At 43.5% G+C, this 19,075-nt stretch overlaps 1 protein-coding gene across 5 annotated transcripts in view; it reads left to right on the top strand.

Annotated features, from left to right (window-relative positions):
* The first annotated feature begins 6,849 nt into the window (after nucleotides 1–6,849).
* The window catches only part of NPL (N-acetylneuraminate pyruvate lyase), a 41,290-nt gene continuing 29,064 nt past the window's right edge, over nucleotides 6,850–19,075 (top strand). Inside the window, exons 1-4 of one of the 5 annotated variants that reach the window (XM_063613782.1) lie at nucleotides 6,850–6,940; nucleotides 8,349–8,453; nucleotides 9,340–9,394; nucleotides 11,380–11,549. In XM_063613782.1, coding sequence (XP_063469852.1) covers nucleotides 11,455–11,549 — 95 coding nt within the window. In that variant the 5' untranslated portion in view covers nucleotides 6,850–6,940; nucleotides 8,349–8,453; nucleotides 9,340–9,394; nucleotides 11,380–11,454. Of the gene's footprint in view, nucleotides 7,032–8,348; nucleotides 8,454–9,339; nucleotides 9,395–9,902; nucleotides 11,550–19,075 lie in introns of those variants that run through there. The other 4 variants (XM_063613783.1, XM_063613781.1, XM_055233500.2 and 1 more) reach the window with 4 other exon arrangements.

Raw genomic sequence — 19,075 nt, 5'->3', positions numbered from 1 at the left:
CCCTACACACACCTCTTTCTTCCTTTTCATACAAATGGAAGAACTGAATAAATAGCATTCCACACTTTGCCTTTTTTTGTGCCTACTTGGTCTATCTTTAAATGCATGAATATATATTGTATGTTTTTCTTTCAGAAATAACAGAATTTAGGTTACAGAGATAACAGAATACCTAAAACTGAGAAATGGAGCACAGGAGTAACACGAGAGACTTTGGAATAACCTCTGGGAGCTTTTCATTAGGCACCAGTGAACCAGGACACAATGGCAACTGGGGAAACCACTCTGAAAGATGGAATCTGAGTGCGCTGGTCCAGGCTAACAGCGCCCTGCAGGCTTAGGCAAAAGGGAAAAGGAGGGACAAGATCAGTCACATTTGCCCAGGAGGGATCTAAGCTTCCTAGAGCCCTGACTCTTAGTGCCTAAATACAGCAGTTACCGAGAATCAAACCAGCCTCGGGTGGCACCAAGTTAAATTTCAAATGTCACACTCTGAACTTTTTCCAGGGAGTTTTTCCTTCATTCAAAAGACACATAAAATGAAGTTCTTCATAAAAGACCTAAAATTTATTTCTCCTAATTGTTCCATTTTTACCTCAAATGCTGAAGGACACATAGAGTTTTATTCATGAGAGAGAAAATACTTATAAACTAAAGTTGAACCGGATTTTAAAGTATATTCTATGTATTGAAAAGTCAAGAGCACTAGGTGTACTCTTCTTACAGGTATGTTTATTTTATTTTATTTATTTATTTATTTTTTTTATTTTTTTGAGACGGAGTCTCGCTCTGTCGCCCAGGCTGGAGTGCAGTGGCGCAGTCTCGGCTCACTGCAAGCTCCGCCTCCCGGGTTCACGCCATTCTCCTGCCTCAGCCTCTCCGAGTAGCTGGGACTACAGGCGCCCGCCACCATGCCCGGCTAATTTTTTGTATTTTTAGTAGAGACGGGGTTTCACCGTGGTCTCGATCTCCTGACCTCGTGATCCGCCCGCCTCGGCCTCCCAGAGTGCTGGGATTAAAAGCGTGAGCCACCGCGCCCAGCCAGGTATGTTTATTTTAAAAACCCAAAGAACCAGCTGGGCACGGTGGCTCACACCTATAATCCCAGCACTTTGGGAGGTCGAGGCGGGAGGATCACAAGGTCAGGAGATTGAGACCATCTTGGCCAACATGGTGAAATACCATCTCTGCTAAAATGCAAAAAAAATAGCCGGGCATGGTGGTGGTACCCTCCTGTAGTCCCAGCTACTTGGGAGGCTGAGGCAGGGAAATCATTTGAATCCGGGAGGCAGAGGTTGCAGTGAGCCGAGATCACACCACTGCACTCCAGCCTCGCGACACAGCGAGATCATGTCAAAAAAAAAAAAAAAAAAAAAAAAGAATGGAACAGGAGGCAAGAGTGTTAATTTTCCATGTCTCATTTCTATGTTTCTATACAACATATTTTCATTATTTTAATATAAATGAGAGCGAGGCAGAGATTGAAGGAGAACATTTAAAACTGAGGGAGTAAAGTGCATAGGAGGAGTACACAGAATGGGAACAGAAAACTATTATCTAATACTTTTGTTGTTCCCTGATGTCCCCAGAAATTTTCAGTCTAGAAAAAGTCATAAAGGAGCAATTTGTGCTGATAGACTGTCACCTAGTGGTAGGTTTTTACCTTATTCACAATATAAGTAGCTGCTGAGCTTTGGAATGTTTTTAACACATGCTCTTTACTCTTTAAAATCTCCGGGGAACCTTTTGCAATACGTCACAAGCAGAATGTAACTCACTTTTGTGCTCCCCAAAGGTCTAATGTCCTTGTAGGCAATAGCTAAAACAGGTTGCACATCCTTCAAAAGGAAGTTTTGCCTCTGTAATTATTTGAATATTGTCAAAGAAGCCCTGTAGACAAAATTAATATTCGTAACTTTCTCTTCTGTTTACAACTCATAGCACCCTCAATGTTCTCCTTGCTAATGGTCAAACTAGGCCCATATTTTCTAAAGTTTTCTCCATTTTTAGGTGGTGACAAAAGAGTGTATGTAACCCACTGGCCACATCGGCCTAGAGATACAATTCAGAACAAGGAAGTCACAAACTCAGCAACAAGACAATGTTCCCCAGATCTAATCTATGACAGGAATCCACCCTGCTTGGTCACAAAGAGGCATTACAGTCCTCTTTGTCCAGTCCTTACTCTCTGTGTGATACCAGCCCTCTTGGCCAGGAGGGTTCCTACTGTTGCCTTAACCCTAGTCAACAGGGAGGCACCCTGCTCCCATCAGTGACAAAGTCTATGTTCAGGCCACAGAGCCAGCACATAGCTCTCTGTTATCAACATCCATTCTGCATGCCATACTATTTCAAGCATTTATGCAGTATAGGCACTACATGTGTCACATGAAACAGAGCAGATAGACCACATCCACACCAAGAAGTTGTGATCAGAAGGGAAAGCACTGGGTGTTATGAGGAGAGGTTGTCACCTACATTGGTGAGATCTGAGTGAGGTCCCTTTTAGAATGATTGCATCTGAGTAGAAGTCAGCCAGATGAAAAGCATCCTTGTCACATGTCAAAGCCCTAATCTTGGTAAGGACTTGGGGCTTCTGAGGAACTGAACAGAGGCCAGATGCTATAAACTAACTCCACAGAAATAAAGAACACCACAAAATTCCAGGAGGCTTAAAATCTGTAGTCACAATAGCAGCATTATTCATAACAGCCAAAGAGTAGAAACAATTCAAATGTCCATCAACTAATGGGTAAATAAAATGTAGTATAGCCATACAATGGAAAAGATAAATAAAATATGGTATAGCCATACAATGGACATGAAAAGGAATGAAATACTAACTCACTCCACAATATGAATGAATCTTGAAAATGTTATGTATGCTAAATGAAAGAAGCCAGACACAAAAGACCACATAGCATGGCTGGGTGAAGTGGCTCATGCCTGTAATCCCACGCTTTGGGAGGTCAAGGCAGGCAATCGCTTGGGCTCAGGGGTCTGAGACCAGCCTGGGTAACTTAGTGAGACCTTGTATGTGCAAAAAATAAACAAAAAATTAGCCAGATGCACACAATTGTAGTCCCAGCTACTTAGGAGGTTGAGGTGGGAGGATCACTTGAGCCTGGGAGGTCAAAGGTACAGTGAGCTGTGGTCATGCCACTGCACTCTAGCCTAGATAACAGAGCGAGAACCTGTCTCAAAACACACACACACACACACACACACACACACACACACACCATATAATTCCATTTATATGAAATGTCCAGAACGGGCAAATCTATAGAAATAGATTAGTGGCGGCCAGGCACAATGGCTCACACCTGTAATCCTAACACTTTGGGAGGCTGAGGCGGGCGGATCACCTGAGGTTGGGAGTTTGAGACCAGCCTGACCAACATGGAGAAACCCCACCTCTACTAAAAATACAAAATTAGGTGGGCATGGTGGCGCATGCCTGTAATCCCAGCTACTCCAGAGGCTGAGACAAGAGAATCGCTTGAACCTGGGAGCCAGAGGTTGCGGTGAGCCAAGATTGCACCATTGCACTCCAGCCTGGGAAACCAGAAAAAAAAAAAAGTAAAAAGAAAGAAAGAAATAGATTAGTGGCTGCTTACGGCTGGCGGGGGGAGGGGGAAATAGAAAAATGAGTGACTACTAATGGCTAGGGTTTTCTTGGAGGGAGTGATGAAAATGTCCTAAAATTGTGACACAAGTTGCACAATTCTGTGAATATACTAAAAACTACTGAACTATTATACTCTTAAAATAAATGAATTGTATCATAGTGAATTATATCTCAATAAAGTTATTACTTAAAAATCTAGAGTCACAGATCTTAGGTTAAGAACGCCAAATATGGAAGTATATCTCTTGTGTTCAACTCATTTTTTTCCTTCTAGCTCTTTCTCCTTAAGAACCCAGTAGGCATTCACTAAAGGGCTAAGCCAAAAGACAGCTGAGCATGGCCGCACTATGCTGCCCCCTCCTGGGATTCCAAAGGGTCTTCTAAAACCAAGCTTATGCACAGGACTCTTCCCTTCTCAAGAGATGTCCCTCTCCTAGTTAGCACTCACACTCAGAAGATGAACCCTAAAGGACAAGGGTTTTTGTCTCAGGGCCAGCAATCAGTTCAACTTCTATTCGTGGCCTGTTCCCTCCTCTGAAGACCTCTGGACTCTGATGAAAAAATAAACCCTACCTTTTCCATCAGCCCCATTGACACACTAATACAAGCCAGAATTTCCAGAAGTGACTCTCGTACCCGGTTACGCGTTCTTCACAGTGAATGGAACAGACTTTTGTTCACCTGTGGACAGACCTTTTACTGGACCACAATGAGTAACAACACTTCAAGATCCAACTTAGGTCTCCTTCCTTCATAAGTGTTCCGCACTTTAGCAGTGTTTCAGTTGTTGAAAATCCGTTTTCTCTTTTCTGGTAAGTATAGCCTTACCAGAAGATAAGGGGAAACTTTCTGGGGGACCACTTCTCACCCACAGTCAGTTCAGGAGCCTGTGATGGGGGCATCACATCCAGCTCCAAGGATAGAACATATGACTGTTCTGACCAAGTTCATTGCACCATATCTCCCAAGCTCTTTCCCCTACACCAGTGGGTTTCAAATTTGAATTGTAGCAAACAAAATCTGATACGAAACCCTGGCATACATTTGTTTTAAACAAAGGAGAGTTGATGGTAGTAATATTTCCAAATCTCACCCTCTTGGCCTGCACTTGGATAGACACTATGTCCTGCACTGCGGGAAAAACAAAGGAATAGGACATGGTGCCTGCCTTGAACACCTTGCAGTGGAGTTGGGGGCAAGAAATAAAAGCAAGAAAAGTAATGATGATTAAATAATACTACATAATAATAGAAGAAATCTCACAGAGGCTGCTGCTTATCAGAAGAGGGTTAGAGGCCTGCAGTTCAGCATTGAGCCTTTTGCTGCCTCTCTTCTTCTAAGCCCTACTCATTGTCTGATATTTAGCTTGGCTGTGACCTTCCCCAGTAAGACGTTTCTGGAACACCCTCCTGCCTTATCACACATACACACACACACACACACATACACACACACACACACCACCCCCTTCAACCCAGATTAGAGCTCAGTGTTCCTGTAATATCTCTGTACAGGTCTATCACTGCATTTACCATATTTTAAAAGAACAATGTCTCCCCAACACTTCACAGTATAAGCTCTGAGTTTCATAAGGGCACAGAGTGGATACTGTAAGAATGCAGTGAGATTCTCCCTACTCCATGCTCCTTTCTTCCTTCTTTTGTTCCACGGATGTCAGCCCTACATCAGTCTGCAGGCTGCTCCTGTCTGCTCCAACTCCCTCCCCCAATAAGTCTCTTGCACATCTAATCCCATCTTAGCATCTTCTTTTTGGTAAACACTAACAAATTATTATAAGGAATTACTTTGCACTACCATATTTATACAAAAAGTAGTTAGTTCATGCATTTAGAATATTGGTCTGTTGGTTGACAATGTTAAGCCTAATCACCTACACCTTTTGGATATCGACATACTTAATTTTATACTTATTAAACTGTGACTTTCCAGAAAAAAAAAAACTTTCATTGTACCGTTAGAAGATTCTTGTTAATATTACAAAAACCAAACCAAAACAAAAAACCATGCTGTAGCCTTAAGAGAACTTGCTTCATGTAACGAAGGGTTTTTCTTTTTCTTTTCTTTTTGTATTTATTTATTTATTTTTTCCTGTAGGATAACATAGTGTTAAAAGCACAAGCTTCTGGACTACTTGAAATCAAACCATAGCTTAACCAGCTCTATGGCTTTTGGCAAATTACTTCAACTCTTTAAACCTGTTTCTGATCTGTAAAATGGAATGATCCTTGCTCATCTGTAATATATAAATTTATAAAACAGGACACACCAATGGGGTTATTTTATGAATTAAATGTTAAAACGGCTAGAATGGTGCAGGCTGAGTAAGCACTGAACACAGTACTTATTAGCTATTATCTCTGGTGCTGTGTGCAATGAAAGAACTATTAGAATACATTTAAAAGCACTTTGCAAACTGGAAAGCCCTTTGAACAATTTAGTTCCTCTAAATGTAATAATAAGCATCAGCCATCGCCTTTTATGGAAAATTGAGGTGGAATCACATCAGCAAGAGAAGACTGAGGACTTATCTCTGGCTCTGTTCCTGATTTATTAACACAGTACATGATCCTAGAATAAGACTCCTGATACTCCTGAGAGTAGAGGCGGTTGGGTTAAAAATAATTCTCCCTTTCAAAACTCTTTCAAATGTTCTCCAAAAGAAGCCAGGAAAGCTCCTGTATGAGTAGATAATCACTTTAAAATTCGCTCATCTCTCTTTAACACGAGAGTCTGCAAGGCTGGTGCAGCGGCGTCAACCCGGCGAGCTGAATGCCGATGGGCAGTTGGGGTTCTCCGTACGCCTCGGAAACAGCAGCCCAAATCTCACAACGCAGAACCACGAGATAGCGGGAATTGCAGAGCCCTGCGCAAGAGAAGGAAAATTAAGACGCAGCGGAGCCCAGGAGGTGCCCGCACGCGGGAAGAACTGGCGTGCAGACGAGGCAGGGGGAGGTTTGCACTCGGCGTGGCGCGGGCGAGCGGCGTGCTCTCGGGCACCCGGCCGCCAGTTCGGATGCTCCCCATCCTCGGGGAGCCGGGGCGCTGCGCCGGAGTCACTTCAGCTCACGTTGTTCAGGTGACACCCGGGGAAGAGCAGACTCCAGTGTGCAAAACGTTTCGGGTTTCCGGGCCAGCAGTTCCGGGCGCGCCTCGCGGGCGGCGGCGCAGAACTACAACCCCCAGGCTCCCCGGCGTGGCGGCACTTGGGCCCGAGCCGGGCGGCCGCGGATATAAAGCGCGGCGGCGGCTGCCGGGCGGAGCGGCGGTACGGACAGAGCGGAGGCCTGGGTGAGCGCGGCCCGCGGGCGAGGACCGACGGACGCAGACCGCCCGACGACCTGGGCGTTCGGGCGGAGGGTCGCTGGGGCCTGACTCGCGGGTGGGTGAGACGGTGACGGACCCGGAGGAAAGGGGAAGGGCAGATACGCTGGGAAACGGATCTGGGGAAGGTGTGAATGCGAAAAGTTTAGGGACAGACGGGGGCAGAAGGACTTACTCCCCCGGATTGTTTGCAGACAGCATATCTGCCAGGTCCTTTCCTCAAAATAGAGTTAGCAATTGAGCAGAAGAGAGCTTAAAGTTAAATCTGATACATCCCCCTTCACTTTAGGAGAAATTGGTGGTTTTTTGCTTTTTTAAAAATCCCTATTTGTGTCTCCTCTTCTCCGAATACCTGTCCCTCAAGATATTCTCTGCCCAGAGGTACATTCTGCCCCCACTTTCTGTCTCTTAAAAAAACAACTTTGCCATTTTAAAAAGAATTTGACTTAGGCAGCTTTAATTCTTTGCACTAAGTGTTCTTATCCATGGATGGAGGTATAAGATTTCAAGAGTAATAGCCCCTCCCAATGTTTCAGTAATAATCTAAATTCACATTAAGCCTTAGGCTGGAGAACATTTGAGCCATTCGCTTTAGCTACTAGCTCTGAAAACTTCAAAGCATAACATTCCCAAGTTTATCTGAAACGTGAATCTTAAAAAATATTGATAATTCTCTGTTATGCTTCAAAGCATAACATTCCCAAGTTTATTAAAAACTTGAATCTTAAAAATACTAATCATTCTCTGTTAAAGTCTTTTTTTGTCGTTTTTTTGTTTTGTTTTGTTTTTTGAGACAGTCTTGCTCTTGTCGCCCAGGCCGGACTGCAGTGGCGCTATCTCGGCTCGCTGCAAGCTCCGCCTCCCGGGTTCACGCCATTCTCCTGCCTCAGCCGCCCGAGTAGCCGGAACTACAGGCGCGCACCACCACACCCGGCTAATTTTGTATTTTTAGTAGAGACGGGGTTTGGCCCTGTTGGCCAGGCTGGTCTCGAACTCCTGACCTCAGGTGATCCGCCCGCCTCGGTCTTCCAAAGTGCTGGGATTACAGGCTTGAGCCACTGCGCCCGGCTAAAGTCGTTTTTATCCCATTTCTTCCTGTAGGCGTTTCACAGTTTGCAAAGGCAGCAAACTTTTATTTAGTGTATTTATCTGTGCAAAGAAATTTTCCAAGCTGCCATTGCCCCCAGATGGCAGACAGTGTAGGAGAGGAGCCAAAACCACCCTGCTTAATAACTCTGATGTAAGGTTTTTGATGAAAAGCCAGTGTTTGGCAGAATTCTGAGGTTTAAGAAATTATTTTCGGCTGGGGTATCAGGATATCCCCTGGCTTTTAAAATGAGGGGTGTTTTTGTTTTTGTTTGTTTTTGTTTTTAAGCTATACCTGCTGGAATGGATAAAGTGAGCTTTAAAAGTTGATCAGACTGAAGAGATTGAAGTGAGAGAACCACAGGAACAAAGGCAAGCAGACAGACACTGAAAGGTAGGTAGGAGGAACAGCAAACAGTTTGTTCAGCTGGGCAAGTACAGTGCAGGCACGAAGATTTCAATAGAGACCCAGACCCCAGGGAGTTGGGTCTTTAGCCTACTGGCATTTTCTAAACAGGACAAAGACAAGACCAGAAATGCTGGTGTTACTGGAAGATTAATCTGACAGCTGGTGTGGATTGAAGGAGAAGAGGGATTAGGACAGTGATTCCTAACCCCTATCCTACACTCCCAACGGCCCCTTGTTTTGAATTTTTGAACTAATCAAATTACATTTGTGGTAACTAGTTTTATTTCTTTCCATCAAAGACACATATAAAACTGCCAATTTGAGCTTCTGATGATTCTAAGAACATCAGTGTTACTGTCCTTAGTGTCAAATAAATGCAGGCAAAAGCACAAGACTACGGAGTTTTATTTAGCCTGAACAGCCTAGTAGTGTTGTATTTAGGAGATGTTTAATGCTGACTCAAGCTCTCAGGACACTTATCACTGGAACCTTCTTGGGCCCTGTGGATCTGGGGTTTTGCCTATTTGTCTAGATAAGAGATAACGAAGGGAAAAATTATAAAGGCGAAAGCAGGAAAGGAGGAATAGCAGGGGAAGAAGATAACAGAATTGAAATGACTTAGTCCCTAAATAGACAAGAGTAGTGAGTGTTGGAAAGGAGGCACCAGCAGAGCAAAGATGACTGGGAAGATGATGCGGTAAGGGCATGATAGTATTTTCTACCGTCCTATACACATCAGGCAAGACTTCATGGAGAGCACTGAACATGTACTCACTATGTGTCTAGCATTGTTGTTAATCACTTTACATGAATTAGTTCATTTAATTCTCTCAACCCTGTGAAATATAATTACTATTATCCTCATTTACAGAAGGGGAAACTAAAGCAGAAAGAGGTTACTTAATGGGCTCAAGGTCACCTACCTGGTAAGTGGTGGAGCCAGGATGCAGATCCATGAGGTCTGACTCCAGAGCTGGCCCTCTCACCCCTCTACAGTAAGGAACAAAGGAGATGGCAGGTTCCCTTTGGGCATGTTAAGTTGAGATGCTTGTGGGAGTGCTAGGTGAAGATATACAGCAGGCATAGCATCAATCTCCTTTGATGCTTAAACATCCCTCCAGGGGGGAGATGGCCTAGGTTATGGGCCTTTAAGGCTCAGAGGCTAAGTGGCCTGTTTATTGTACTGAGGGTGGTCACATGAAGCTCAAAGAGTGATTAGAGCCACATCTTATGAGTTCTTATTTTGTGTTTTCCCATGGGCCAGGTTATTGGATTCATCTTTCTAAACTTCCAATCTGATTTTAGTCTCATGTTTGAACTAGGAAATACAGAGCAAAGCTACATGCAGGACGTGGTCTTGATTTTAGGAGCAACTCTTGCTGAGAACATGTCTGTTTGCAAGGAAAGTATCATGTTGTCTTTCTACTGAAAGCAGTCAGTGTTTCTCAAGGGCTTGCCTGAGCCAAGACTCTTAGGGAAGAAAAATAGAAGATATGGTCTCTATACTTCAGAAGTTTATTCTCCTATTTGGGAAGATAAGATGAACAATTAGAAGAGCAAACAAAACAAGATAGCTCATAACTAAGTACTACATTATGTGGGTTAGATTTAAGTATAGTGGGCATTGGGTTTTTGAATGTGCCAGTAATGTCAGAACTATAGCATAACCCTTCTTGTTGGTCACCTACAGACGTCACTTTATTTGCTACAAGGCCACTATCTTGTAGAATTGTCATCAAATACTATCTGATTCTATTTTATTTTCATTTTCAATTGTTAGACATTAAATTTGTGGTCTGAAATTGCATTTGTGAATTTTTATGTCTTATAGCTCAAAAAACAATAATGCTTCTAGAACTAGCAAATGTCAGAGTTGCGAGTTGAACCAGGTGGTCTGCCTGTGGAACCAAGGCTGTTAACCAGTCTGCTCTGTTGCTTCTTGTGGCCCATCCAGAGTCTTTTACACTGATTATGGGCAGGGACACTCTCTGCCAGATGGTGAGAGATCCTTTGGCCCCAAATGAGTGGTGTGAGTTTGACTCTTCCAGCAGTGCGCTCGCTCCCCATCTGTGGAAGCCATCATCCAATCACAGTCTGAACACCTCGTTCAGTCACCCATATATTCTTCGCTCTTGAATTGAACACCTGGTGTCAAGCAGAGGGCTCACTGCAGAGAGCAAAGGCAAATGAAACATCCCTGTCCTGGGAGCCTGCTGTAGTGGGGAAGAGGGAGGTGAATATGCAGTCTACATGGTTAACTAGAACTAGGAAAACTGGACAAAACTGGGCAAAATTAGGATATGAAAAGATACGTAAATCTGAAGGTAGTTATGTAAATCATGATGAAACCTTAAGACAGGCTTGTTTTAGGTGACATTCTAAGAATGAAGACAATGGAACGAGAAAATGTCCCCCTTTATGACCATATTTCAGTTTAAGTAATAGTACAGTTGACCCTTGAATTACGTGGGTTTGAAGTGTGCAGGTCCATTTACACAGATTTTTTTCAACCAAATACAGATAGAAAATCTGTATTTGCAGGATGCAGAATTCTCATATGCCAGGCTGGGGCTGACTGTGTGACTTGAGTAGGCATGGATTTTGGTATACATGAGGGTCCTGGAATCAATCTTCTGTGTATACTGAGGCATGACTATAATTCACTGTATGTTTTACTTACCTGAGTTAGGTTCAAGCTCTTTCTTGGGTCTGCTGCTGTTAACCTCTATCCTTTGAGGTTTTAGATTACTTCCATCATCTGTATAGATAAAATGGGAGACTATCCACATAGTATTTCCTCAGGTCTACCCTCTCCTGTCTTAAAGTTTCCTCCTCAATAGAATTAAGCTCTAAAATTTTACCATCTTGTACTTGCTCTGTGTGTTTGTGTACTTGTAAGCACATTTTACAGTTCTAAACAAGAAATGGACTTTGCCTGGGAGTTTTATCACTGACATTCCTTGAAGAAAGAGAGAAATTACATTGTATGTTTTCCAGACCTACCAGCAGCTCAATGGCCTTCCCAAAGAAGAAACTTCAGGGTCTTGTGGCTGCAACCATCACGCCAATGACTGAGAATGGGTAACTATCATTTGGGGCCTTGAGGGGATCAGTTCTCGTTCAACCAAAAAGGAGAGAAGTTCTTTGTAACAACAGTCACTTAAGACCCTGCACCTCTGTGGAACTGTTGCCAAAAGGCAGCTTCTGTCTGTCATCCCTCTGCACTGTCTCTGATCCCTAAGTCTGAGGAGGCATTATATCTCTGACCCCAAAGTCAGAGAAGCACTGTATCACCTTGCAGAAAGGGAGAAGGTGAGAAATGGCAGCTTGCCTTTCTCCCAGTGTCTGTAGCGCCACAGAGCAAATTCTTCTTGGATTTCACCACAGCCCTGGCCTTTCTAAACAGGGCCAGTAGCATTGGATGAGAATCCCATTTTAGCATAATTAGATTTCAAGCACTGACCTAGGCCCTCTCAGGATGCTGTCTCTAGACATCAGCATGATTCCACTTAAGGCTGTTCATAGACTTGATAAAAATGCCCTACCCTGAGGAAAGTGGGAGGTTATCTGCAAGATGGACTCTTTTTTCCTGTTTACAGCCTCATTTCAACATTGACTAGATGTTGGGCAGCGGGGGAAGGGAAGTAACAACAGTTCATTGTTGACTAATCATTACCCTAAGCAAGTATTTTGACCTCCAGATGAATACAGTGGCAGTCCTTCTGCTAAAAAATCAGATAACAAAAAGGCCCTGTGACATAGGGAGCCATGCACTGTGTATAACTCCTCCTTGAACATCACCCCTGACAAAAGAAAGTTCATCCACCTCCTGGATCTATATGTTTTTGACCCATCGGAGGAGTCAGGCTGCCAAAAAGTTAGAATGCTGGCTTATTTAAGCTTCTCCTTTCTTTCTGTGTAATATTATAATAATATACCTACATAATGAATTATAAGCATTAAATGAGATAATTCATACAACAGTGCTTAGCACAGGGTCAATATGCGCTTAGGTCAGAAAGTTTGAACTGCCTTTATGGCATAAGGCAGAGGCAAAAGGAAGATGTATTTAATACACCTTTTACAAGGGACTTTCTTTTTGGTCTTCTGTTGCTGAATTTATAAACGTTCATCTTACCCCTTTAAAGGAGATGAAATTTCTTATGTCTTTTAGTATTCTCCTTCAAAGTTGGCCATTTTGCAGTTCTGCCTTAGAGACTCTCCAATGAGTCCAAGACTTCTGGCTTCTAAGATCCATGAAAAATCACATCCTTACTAGGTCTAAGTAAGATTCTTGCTGATATGGCATTTAGATTACTCAGCTGGTTAATAATAATTTTTTTCTGTTACTTCCCATTTCCACAAGTTTTAAGAAAGACTGGCATCAGCTGTTTCTCAATGCATCAGTTACTTGTTCGCAGATCAAACAGAACATGTGATTGCATGAATCGGCAGGATTTACTTCCTGTTACAGAGTGAGATCCTTCCTGTAATCTCCTAACACTGCATCTGGTCCATGCTACTTTAACCTTTTAATAAGACCCCTCTTATCCTGAAAGTGGCTTCTTAAAACAGTCTTGTTTGTTCATCAGGGACCCACGGACAATGTCAGTGTGTTCTTCCTCCCTGTTTTGCTGTTTTCCTGGAAGGCCAGATCCCACGATTAGAGATAACTAAAATGACTTTTTCTGGATCTTTTTCCGTTTCCCAAAAACCGGTGGTCCTGCTGCATCCATTTTACTCTTTTCTCATCAATTCTGTGTTTTTCTTCTAGGTACCTTACTTTCCTGAGGTGTGAAATCAAAAAAAAAAAAGAATGCATTATGTTTAGGCTCTTTAAGAAATAAATAGTGTAGGTCAGTGTATAGCACAGAGTAGGCACGTGAGCCATGTTAGTTCCCTTTTCTCCCACCACCTGCTTCGTCAAACATTCCTGTAGGTACAAAGTAGTTTTGGAACACCCACCAGGAACACATAGGCTTTAATGTACCTACCCACAAGGGAATCTGCACTTCTGGCATGTTTCTAAGACATGAGATGGAAAGAAGGGGCACATGGAATCTAATACCTGGAAATACTGCTAGGTGACCTGCCATTGTGGGAGTTCTCCTAACGTGGCATGTACGTATATATATCCTCCATAATGCTGAGTGGCTGAACAAGGACTATTTCCCTTCATCTTTTTTTCTTCTCAATTCCAATGAAAGCTCAGTAACATTTCAGCTTTCTGCATATAAGTTGATGTCCTAGAGTAGGGTAGCTGGCAGAAAGAACATGGGTAAGTAGATCTTAGCGAAAGGATCTGCGTCCTGGATCCCAAGCTTTGCCACCAGTTAGCTCTCCGACCCTGGGGAGATCTTGTCACCTTTTAAGAGCTCTCTTGGCTGGGCACAGTGGCTCGCGCCTGTGATCCTAGCACTTTGGGAGGCCGAGGTGGGCGGATCACGAGGTCAAGAGATTGAGACCATCCTGGCCAACATGGTGAAACCCCCTATCTACTAAAAATACAAAAATTAGCCAGGCGTGGTGGCATGCACCTGTAGTTCCAGCTGCTCGGGAGGCTGAGGCAGGAGAGTCGCTTGAACCTGAGATGCAGAGGTTGCAGTGAGCCAAGATCATGCCACTGCACTCCAGCCTGGGCAACAGAGCCAGACTTTGTCTCAAAAAAAAAAAAAAAACCTCTTTCATATTCTCCAAAGAAAGTTCAACCACATTATCTCTATGACCCTTTCCAACTCTTAAGAGTCTGCAGTCCTCTCATGTTATGTCACTGGGGATATTGTGGGGATCACCATTCAGTAAGAATGTATAAAGTGCCTATAATTCCAGTCCATCGTCCACACTGTAGCTCGGTGAGCTTCCTAGTAAATAAATCTGATCATGTCACTCTCCTCTTTAGGAATCTTTTGACTCTCTTTTGTCTAAGCCTTACTACCCATCATATGGCCCATGGACCAGTTGCCCTACCACTGTGGGAACTTGGTAGAAATGCACAATCTCAGGCCGTATCATACCACAGATCAGTCCTGCATTTTAACAGTGTCCCAGATGATTCTTTAGCACATTAAAGTCTGAGATGAGCCGGTCTAAAGATTAAAGCCCAGACTCCCTGGGATGGCATAGGAAGTCCTTCACAGTTTACCTTTCCTGCTTCATTTCTTTGTCACCATACCTCTTCTGCCCTTCATGCCTTTACTCATTCTCTTTCCTCTGCCTTTTTCTACCACCATCCTCTTCTTTCTTGCTCCACGTGAACACTTCTACTCATCAATCAAAACCATCCTTAGAAATTCTTCCCCAATTCTCTTAAAAGGAGTTAGATGACCCTTCTATAGTACCCTGTCCATACTCTTCCCCTGTGATCCCATAGCACCCTTTTTGTATTGCATCAAAATTATTTGTTTATAATTATTATTACAATAACTTTTTGTTACTTGCCTATGTCTTCCAGCAGGCTTTGAGCTGCTTAGCCCTGTTCAATAGATATTGAATGCCAGATAATACACAAGGACTGAGAAATTATCTTATTTATCTTTGTATCTTAAGCATGTGGCGTAGTTGTGGTAGATTTTGTTATTTTATGAGTGAATATACTGCAGGAATTACTAGTGCTGATAGTCGACAAAAAGGGAAGGAAGCGAACACTGATTGATGCTACTATGTCAGTCATCATGCTTGCATTTTCATTTACATGTTCCCACTTAATCTTGACAACAGCTATGTGAGGGAGCCATAGGTATCTCTGTCCTGGCAGTTGAAGAAACTGAGATCCTAAAGGCTAGCCCAGCTGCCCCAAGCCACACAGCTAGAAAGGGAGGATTTCTCTACCTATCCAACCCTTGCCTTTTTATACACTAGCAAGTCTAATGAAAGACTTGGCTTTTTTTTTTTTTTTTTTTTTTTTTGGAGACAAAGTCTCGCAGGCGGGAGTGCAGTGGTGCAATCTCGACTCACTGCAACATCCCCCTCCCAAGTTCAAGCGATTCTCCTGCCTCAGCCTCCCGGGTAGCTGGGATTAGAGGCGTGTACCACCCTGCCCGGCTAATTTTTGTGTTTTTGGTAGAGACGGAGTTTCATCATGTTGGCCAGGCTGTCTCAAACTCCTGACCTCAAGTGATCCGCCCATCTCGGCCTCCCAAGGTGCTGGGATTACAGGCGTGAGTCACCGCGCCAGCCAAGACTTGCTTTCCTTATTTGTTCTAAGAACTCACTTTTTCTTTGGGCAGGCTCACAGTCATTAGACCAGAAAGTCCATTTCAGATCTGGAATGTCAAGAAAAAAGTTGTGTTTTTTCCCTCAAATGTTCTTGGCATCACCCTGGGGAATCTTCACAACACCCTCTGGTAAAAACAAATCTGTTACCCCAGTGAGAAAAGGCCTGGCCTGCTAGAGTCAGACTGGCATAGATTATTGTCTTTTTAACAGTGTTTGGGAGACAAGGGGACCCAGACTCCCAGAACAGAACATTTTCTACCTCCAACAGGGTGGGCAGGTTAATCCCTGCCTGCCTCCCTGCTGAAAGAATTTTAAAATAACCCGTGGCTATTTTGCCAAGAGTACGTATAACTGCTATCTGATTGAATGCTGAGAGATATGTATAAAAGGCAAAAGAAAATGGAAAATCAGGTTTTCTGATATGCATGCCACATCATGTCAGGTATGAAAAAATAGCCTGTCCTGTGGATTCTGTCTTCTCAGATGAAGTGAAAGTCTTTCATGGTGGTTCGTGCACCAGGAGAGGAAACAAACAGCAATAGGGATTTCTCCCTGAAAAGCCACTTCAGAAAAATTCTATTACCCTTTTACCCTAAGAGAAGAGTTGTAGAGTCTACCTGCAATTTCACAATCCACCCACTCTGGACCTCAATTTGTGGCAAAAAGAACAGAAGACTTTCTTCCGCTTATATAGTTTGGGCAAACTAAATGTCTAAGAACAGACAATTAGAAAAAGGAATTAGAGCAGACAATTAGAAAAAGTAATTATATACATCCATAAAATAGAATGTTGTTTAGCCGGTATAGTAATGGACCATCTAAAAATGTGGGAAGATGTTAAAATTAGAATGCTGAGTGAAAAATATAAAACTGTCTAATATGGCCATATTTATACAAGAAAATGATATAATGTGTATTTGTGAATAGAAAAATACCAAACTAAGAGGAGTCATCTCCAGAGATACCCTGAGTGGGTTTTCTTTTTTTATTGTATGTACTTTCTAAAGTAAACGATATAGCTCCGGTAATTAAAAAAAAAGTTAAATAAAATTAATGGGGCACAGTGGCACACATCTGTAGTCTCAGCTATGTGGGAGGATTACTTGAATTCAGGAGTTTGAGGCCAGCCTAGACAACATAGTAAAACCCTGTCTCCAAAAAAAAAAAAAAAAAAAGCCCCAAGGTATGAATCTAAACACAACACAAAGAATCTGAATCCCCAGGAATTGAAATTAAGACATTAAACTGGGTTTAAATATAAAAATGACTACAGCAAGCATGGAATTTGGTTCTGGGTCAGTCTCCCCTGATGTGCCCAGTTGTTAGATGTGTTCTTGGGGCTCATGAAAGAAGAGAAGGTGCAGTGCAGCCTATTCGAGTGAATTGACTTCTGTCAACTCACTTCTGTGAGCACTGAGCTCCAAGTGCCCAGTGGGTGGACAGAAGAATAATCCAATCTCATTGTTTCTGGTCTCTCTAGTGCCTTTCTGGTAACTAATCATGGTTAATGGCCTCCGGTGATGAAAATAGACCTAGGTACCCGGAGAGTAGGGTGGGAAAACAAGTGAAGGGACAGGCTGGGCATGATGGCTCACACCTGTAATTCCAGCACTTTGGGAGTCTGAGGCAGGCAGATTGCTTGAGCCCAGGAGTTCAAGACCAGCCTGGGCAACCTGGTAAAACCCTGTCTCTACAAAAAATACAAAAATTAGCTAGGCATTGTGGCACACACCTGTAGTCCTAGCTACTGGGGAGGCAGAGGCCAGAGGATCACTTGAGCCTGGGAGATTGAGGCTGCAGTGAGCCGTGATTATGCAACTGTACTCCAGCCTGGGTGACAGTGCAAGACCCTGTCTCAAAAAAAAAAAAAAAAAACCGACAGAGTCCTCAAGGAGAATTATTTTCACCCTCACCCTGCCTTTTGGGTGCCTATGTAACAAATGTGGTAGCAGCCCTGGATGATTTCACCCCCACTTGTGCCTGGAGCTGCTGTGCATCCCAGCCCAAGGCTGCAAACTTGCACCTGGAGAGTCAGGCAGGGATCTGAAATGCCTGAGGGACCTGGGGGCATCTAGTCCTCTAAAGTAGGGCCTACTGCTGCTCTTTCTAATTTCCAAATCGATGGAAATGTAGCCCTGGCATTTTTTTTTTTTTTTTTTTTGAGACCAAGTCTCGCTCTGTCACCCAGGCTGGAGTGCAGTGGTGCCATCTCAGCTCACTGCAACCTCTACCTCCCGGGGTCAAGCAATCCTGCCTCAGCATCCCTATTCCAGGCTGAGATTACAAGTGCCCACCAATACGTCTGGCTCATTTTTGCATTTTTAGTAGAGACGGGGTTTCACCATGTTGGCCAGCCTGTTCTCAAACTCTTGAGCTCAAGTGACCCACCTCAGTCTCCCAAAGTGCTGGGATTACAGGCATGAGCCACTATGCCCAGCAGCCCTGACATTGTTAGATTTTTCTGGCTTTTCAAATACTCATTTTTTTTAAAGAAAAAATATAATATCAAAGTCAAACACTAAATTTAGAGTTAGCCCCTTTTCAACCTAGATCTCTCTGAAGAGGTCTGGTAGTTCCAAAAGGACTTAAGTCCAAGAACATTTTCTGGATGATGACCACTGCCCCCAAAATTCTGCCATTAGTGTCACTCTTGTAGGTTAGGGGCATTTTATAAGAAGCAGCAACCTACTTTCTCCTTTCTTGAAGGGACAGATAATGCATAACCCATTAGACCTCTAACCCTGAGTGAAATTGTCAGCTGAATAGCCTGTCTCCCAGCAAAGCCTGAGGGAGAGAGGTGAGTGTAGGTCGAAGCACTCTCCACTGAGGCCATCAAAACTGTGAAGTTCATGGAGGAAAAAGGAGCTTCCAGTTTCACATACTGGCCTAGACCTGCCTAAGGGTGCAGCCAACTCCCTAAAAAGAGGATGATACTAGAATAGGACCAAGCAAACAGTATCTCTCAAGAATGTTGGAGGGGTCGGGCGCAGTGGCCCACACTTGTAATCCCAACACTTTGGGAGGCTGAGGCAGGAGGATCGCTTGACCCCAGGAGTTCGAGACCAGTCTGGGCAATATAGTGAGGTCTCATCTCTACTCAAAATTTTAAAGTTAGCTGCACCTGTGGTCCCACCTAGTTGGGAGGCTGAGGCAAAAGAATCACTTGAGCCCAGGAGGTCAAGGCTTGCAGTGAGCCACGATCATACCACTGCACTTCAGCCTGGGCGACAGAGTGAGACCTTGTCTCAAAAAAAAAAAAAAAAAAAAATGTTGGAGGGAAGGGGGATCATAGGGTTTTGTCCTACTTATCCAATGTCTTCTTTCCAGCCTCCCTAGCTGTAATTTATCAGTCCCTCTTCTGAGCCCCCATACAATTTTTGCCTCAGTCATAA

This window comes from Symphalangus syndactylus, chromosome 19 (assembly GCF_028878055.3).
Source record: "Symphalangus syndactylus isolate Jambi chromosome 19, NHGRI_mSymSyn1-v2.1_pri, whole genome shotgun sequence".
In the NCBI taxonomy this organism is placed as follows: domain Eukaryota; kingdom Metazoa; phylum Chordata; class Mammalia; order Primates; family Hylobatidae; genus Symphalangus; species Symphalangus syndactylus.
Note: the sequence above shows the minus strand (reverse complement) of the source record. Positions and strands in the feature narration are given on the sequence as shown.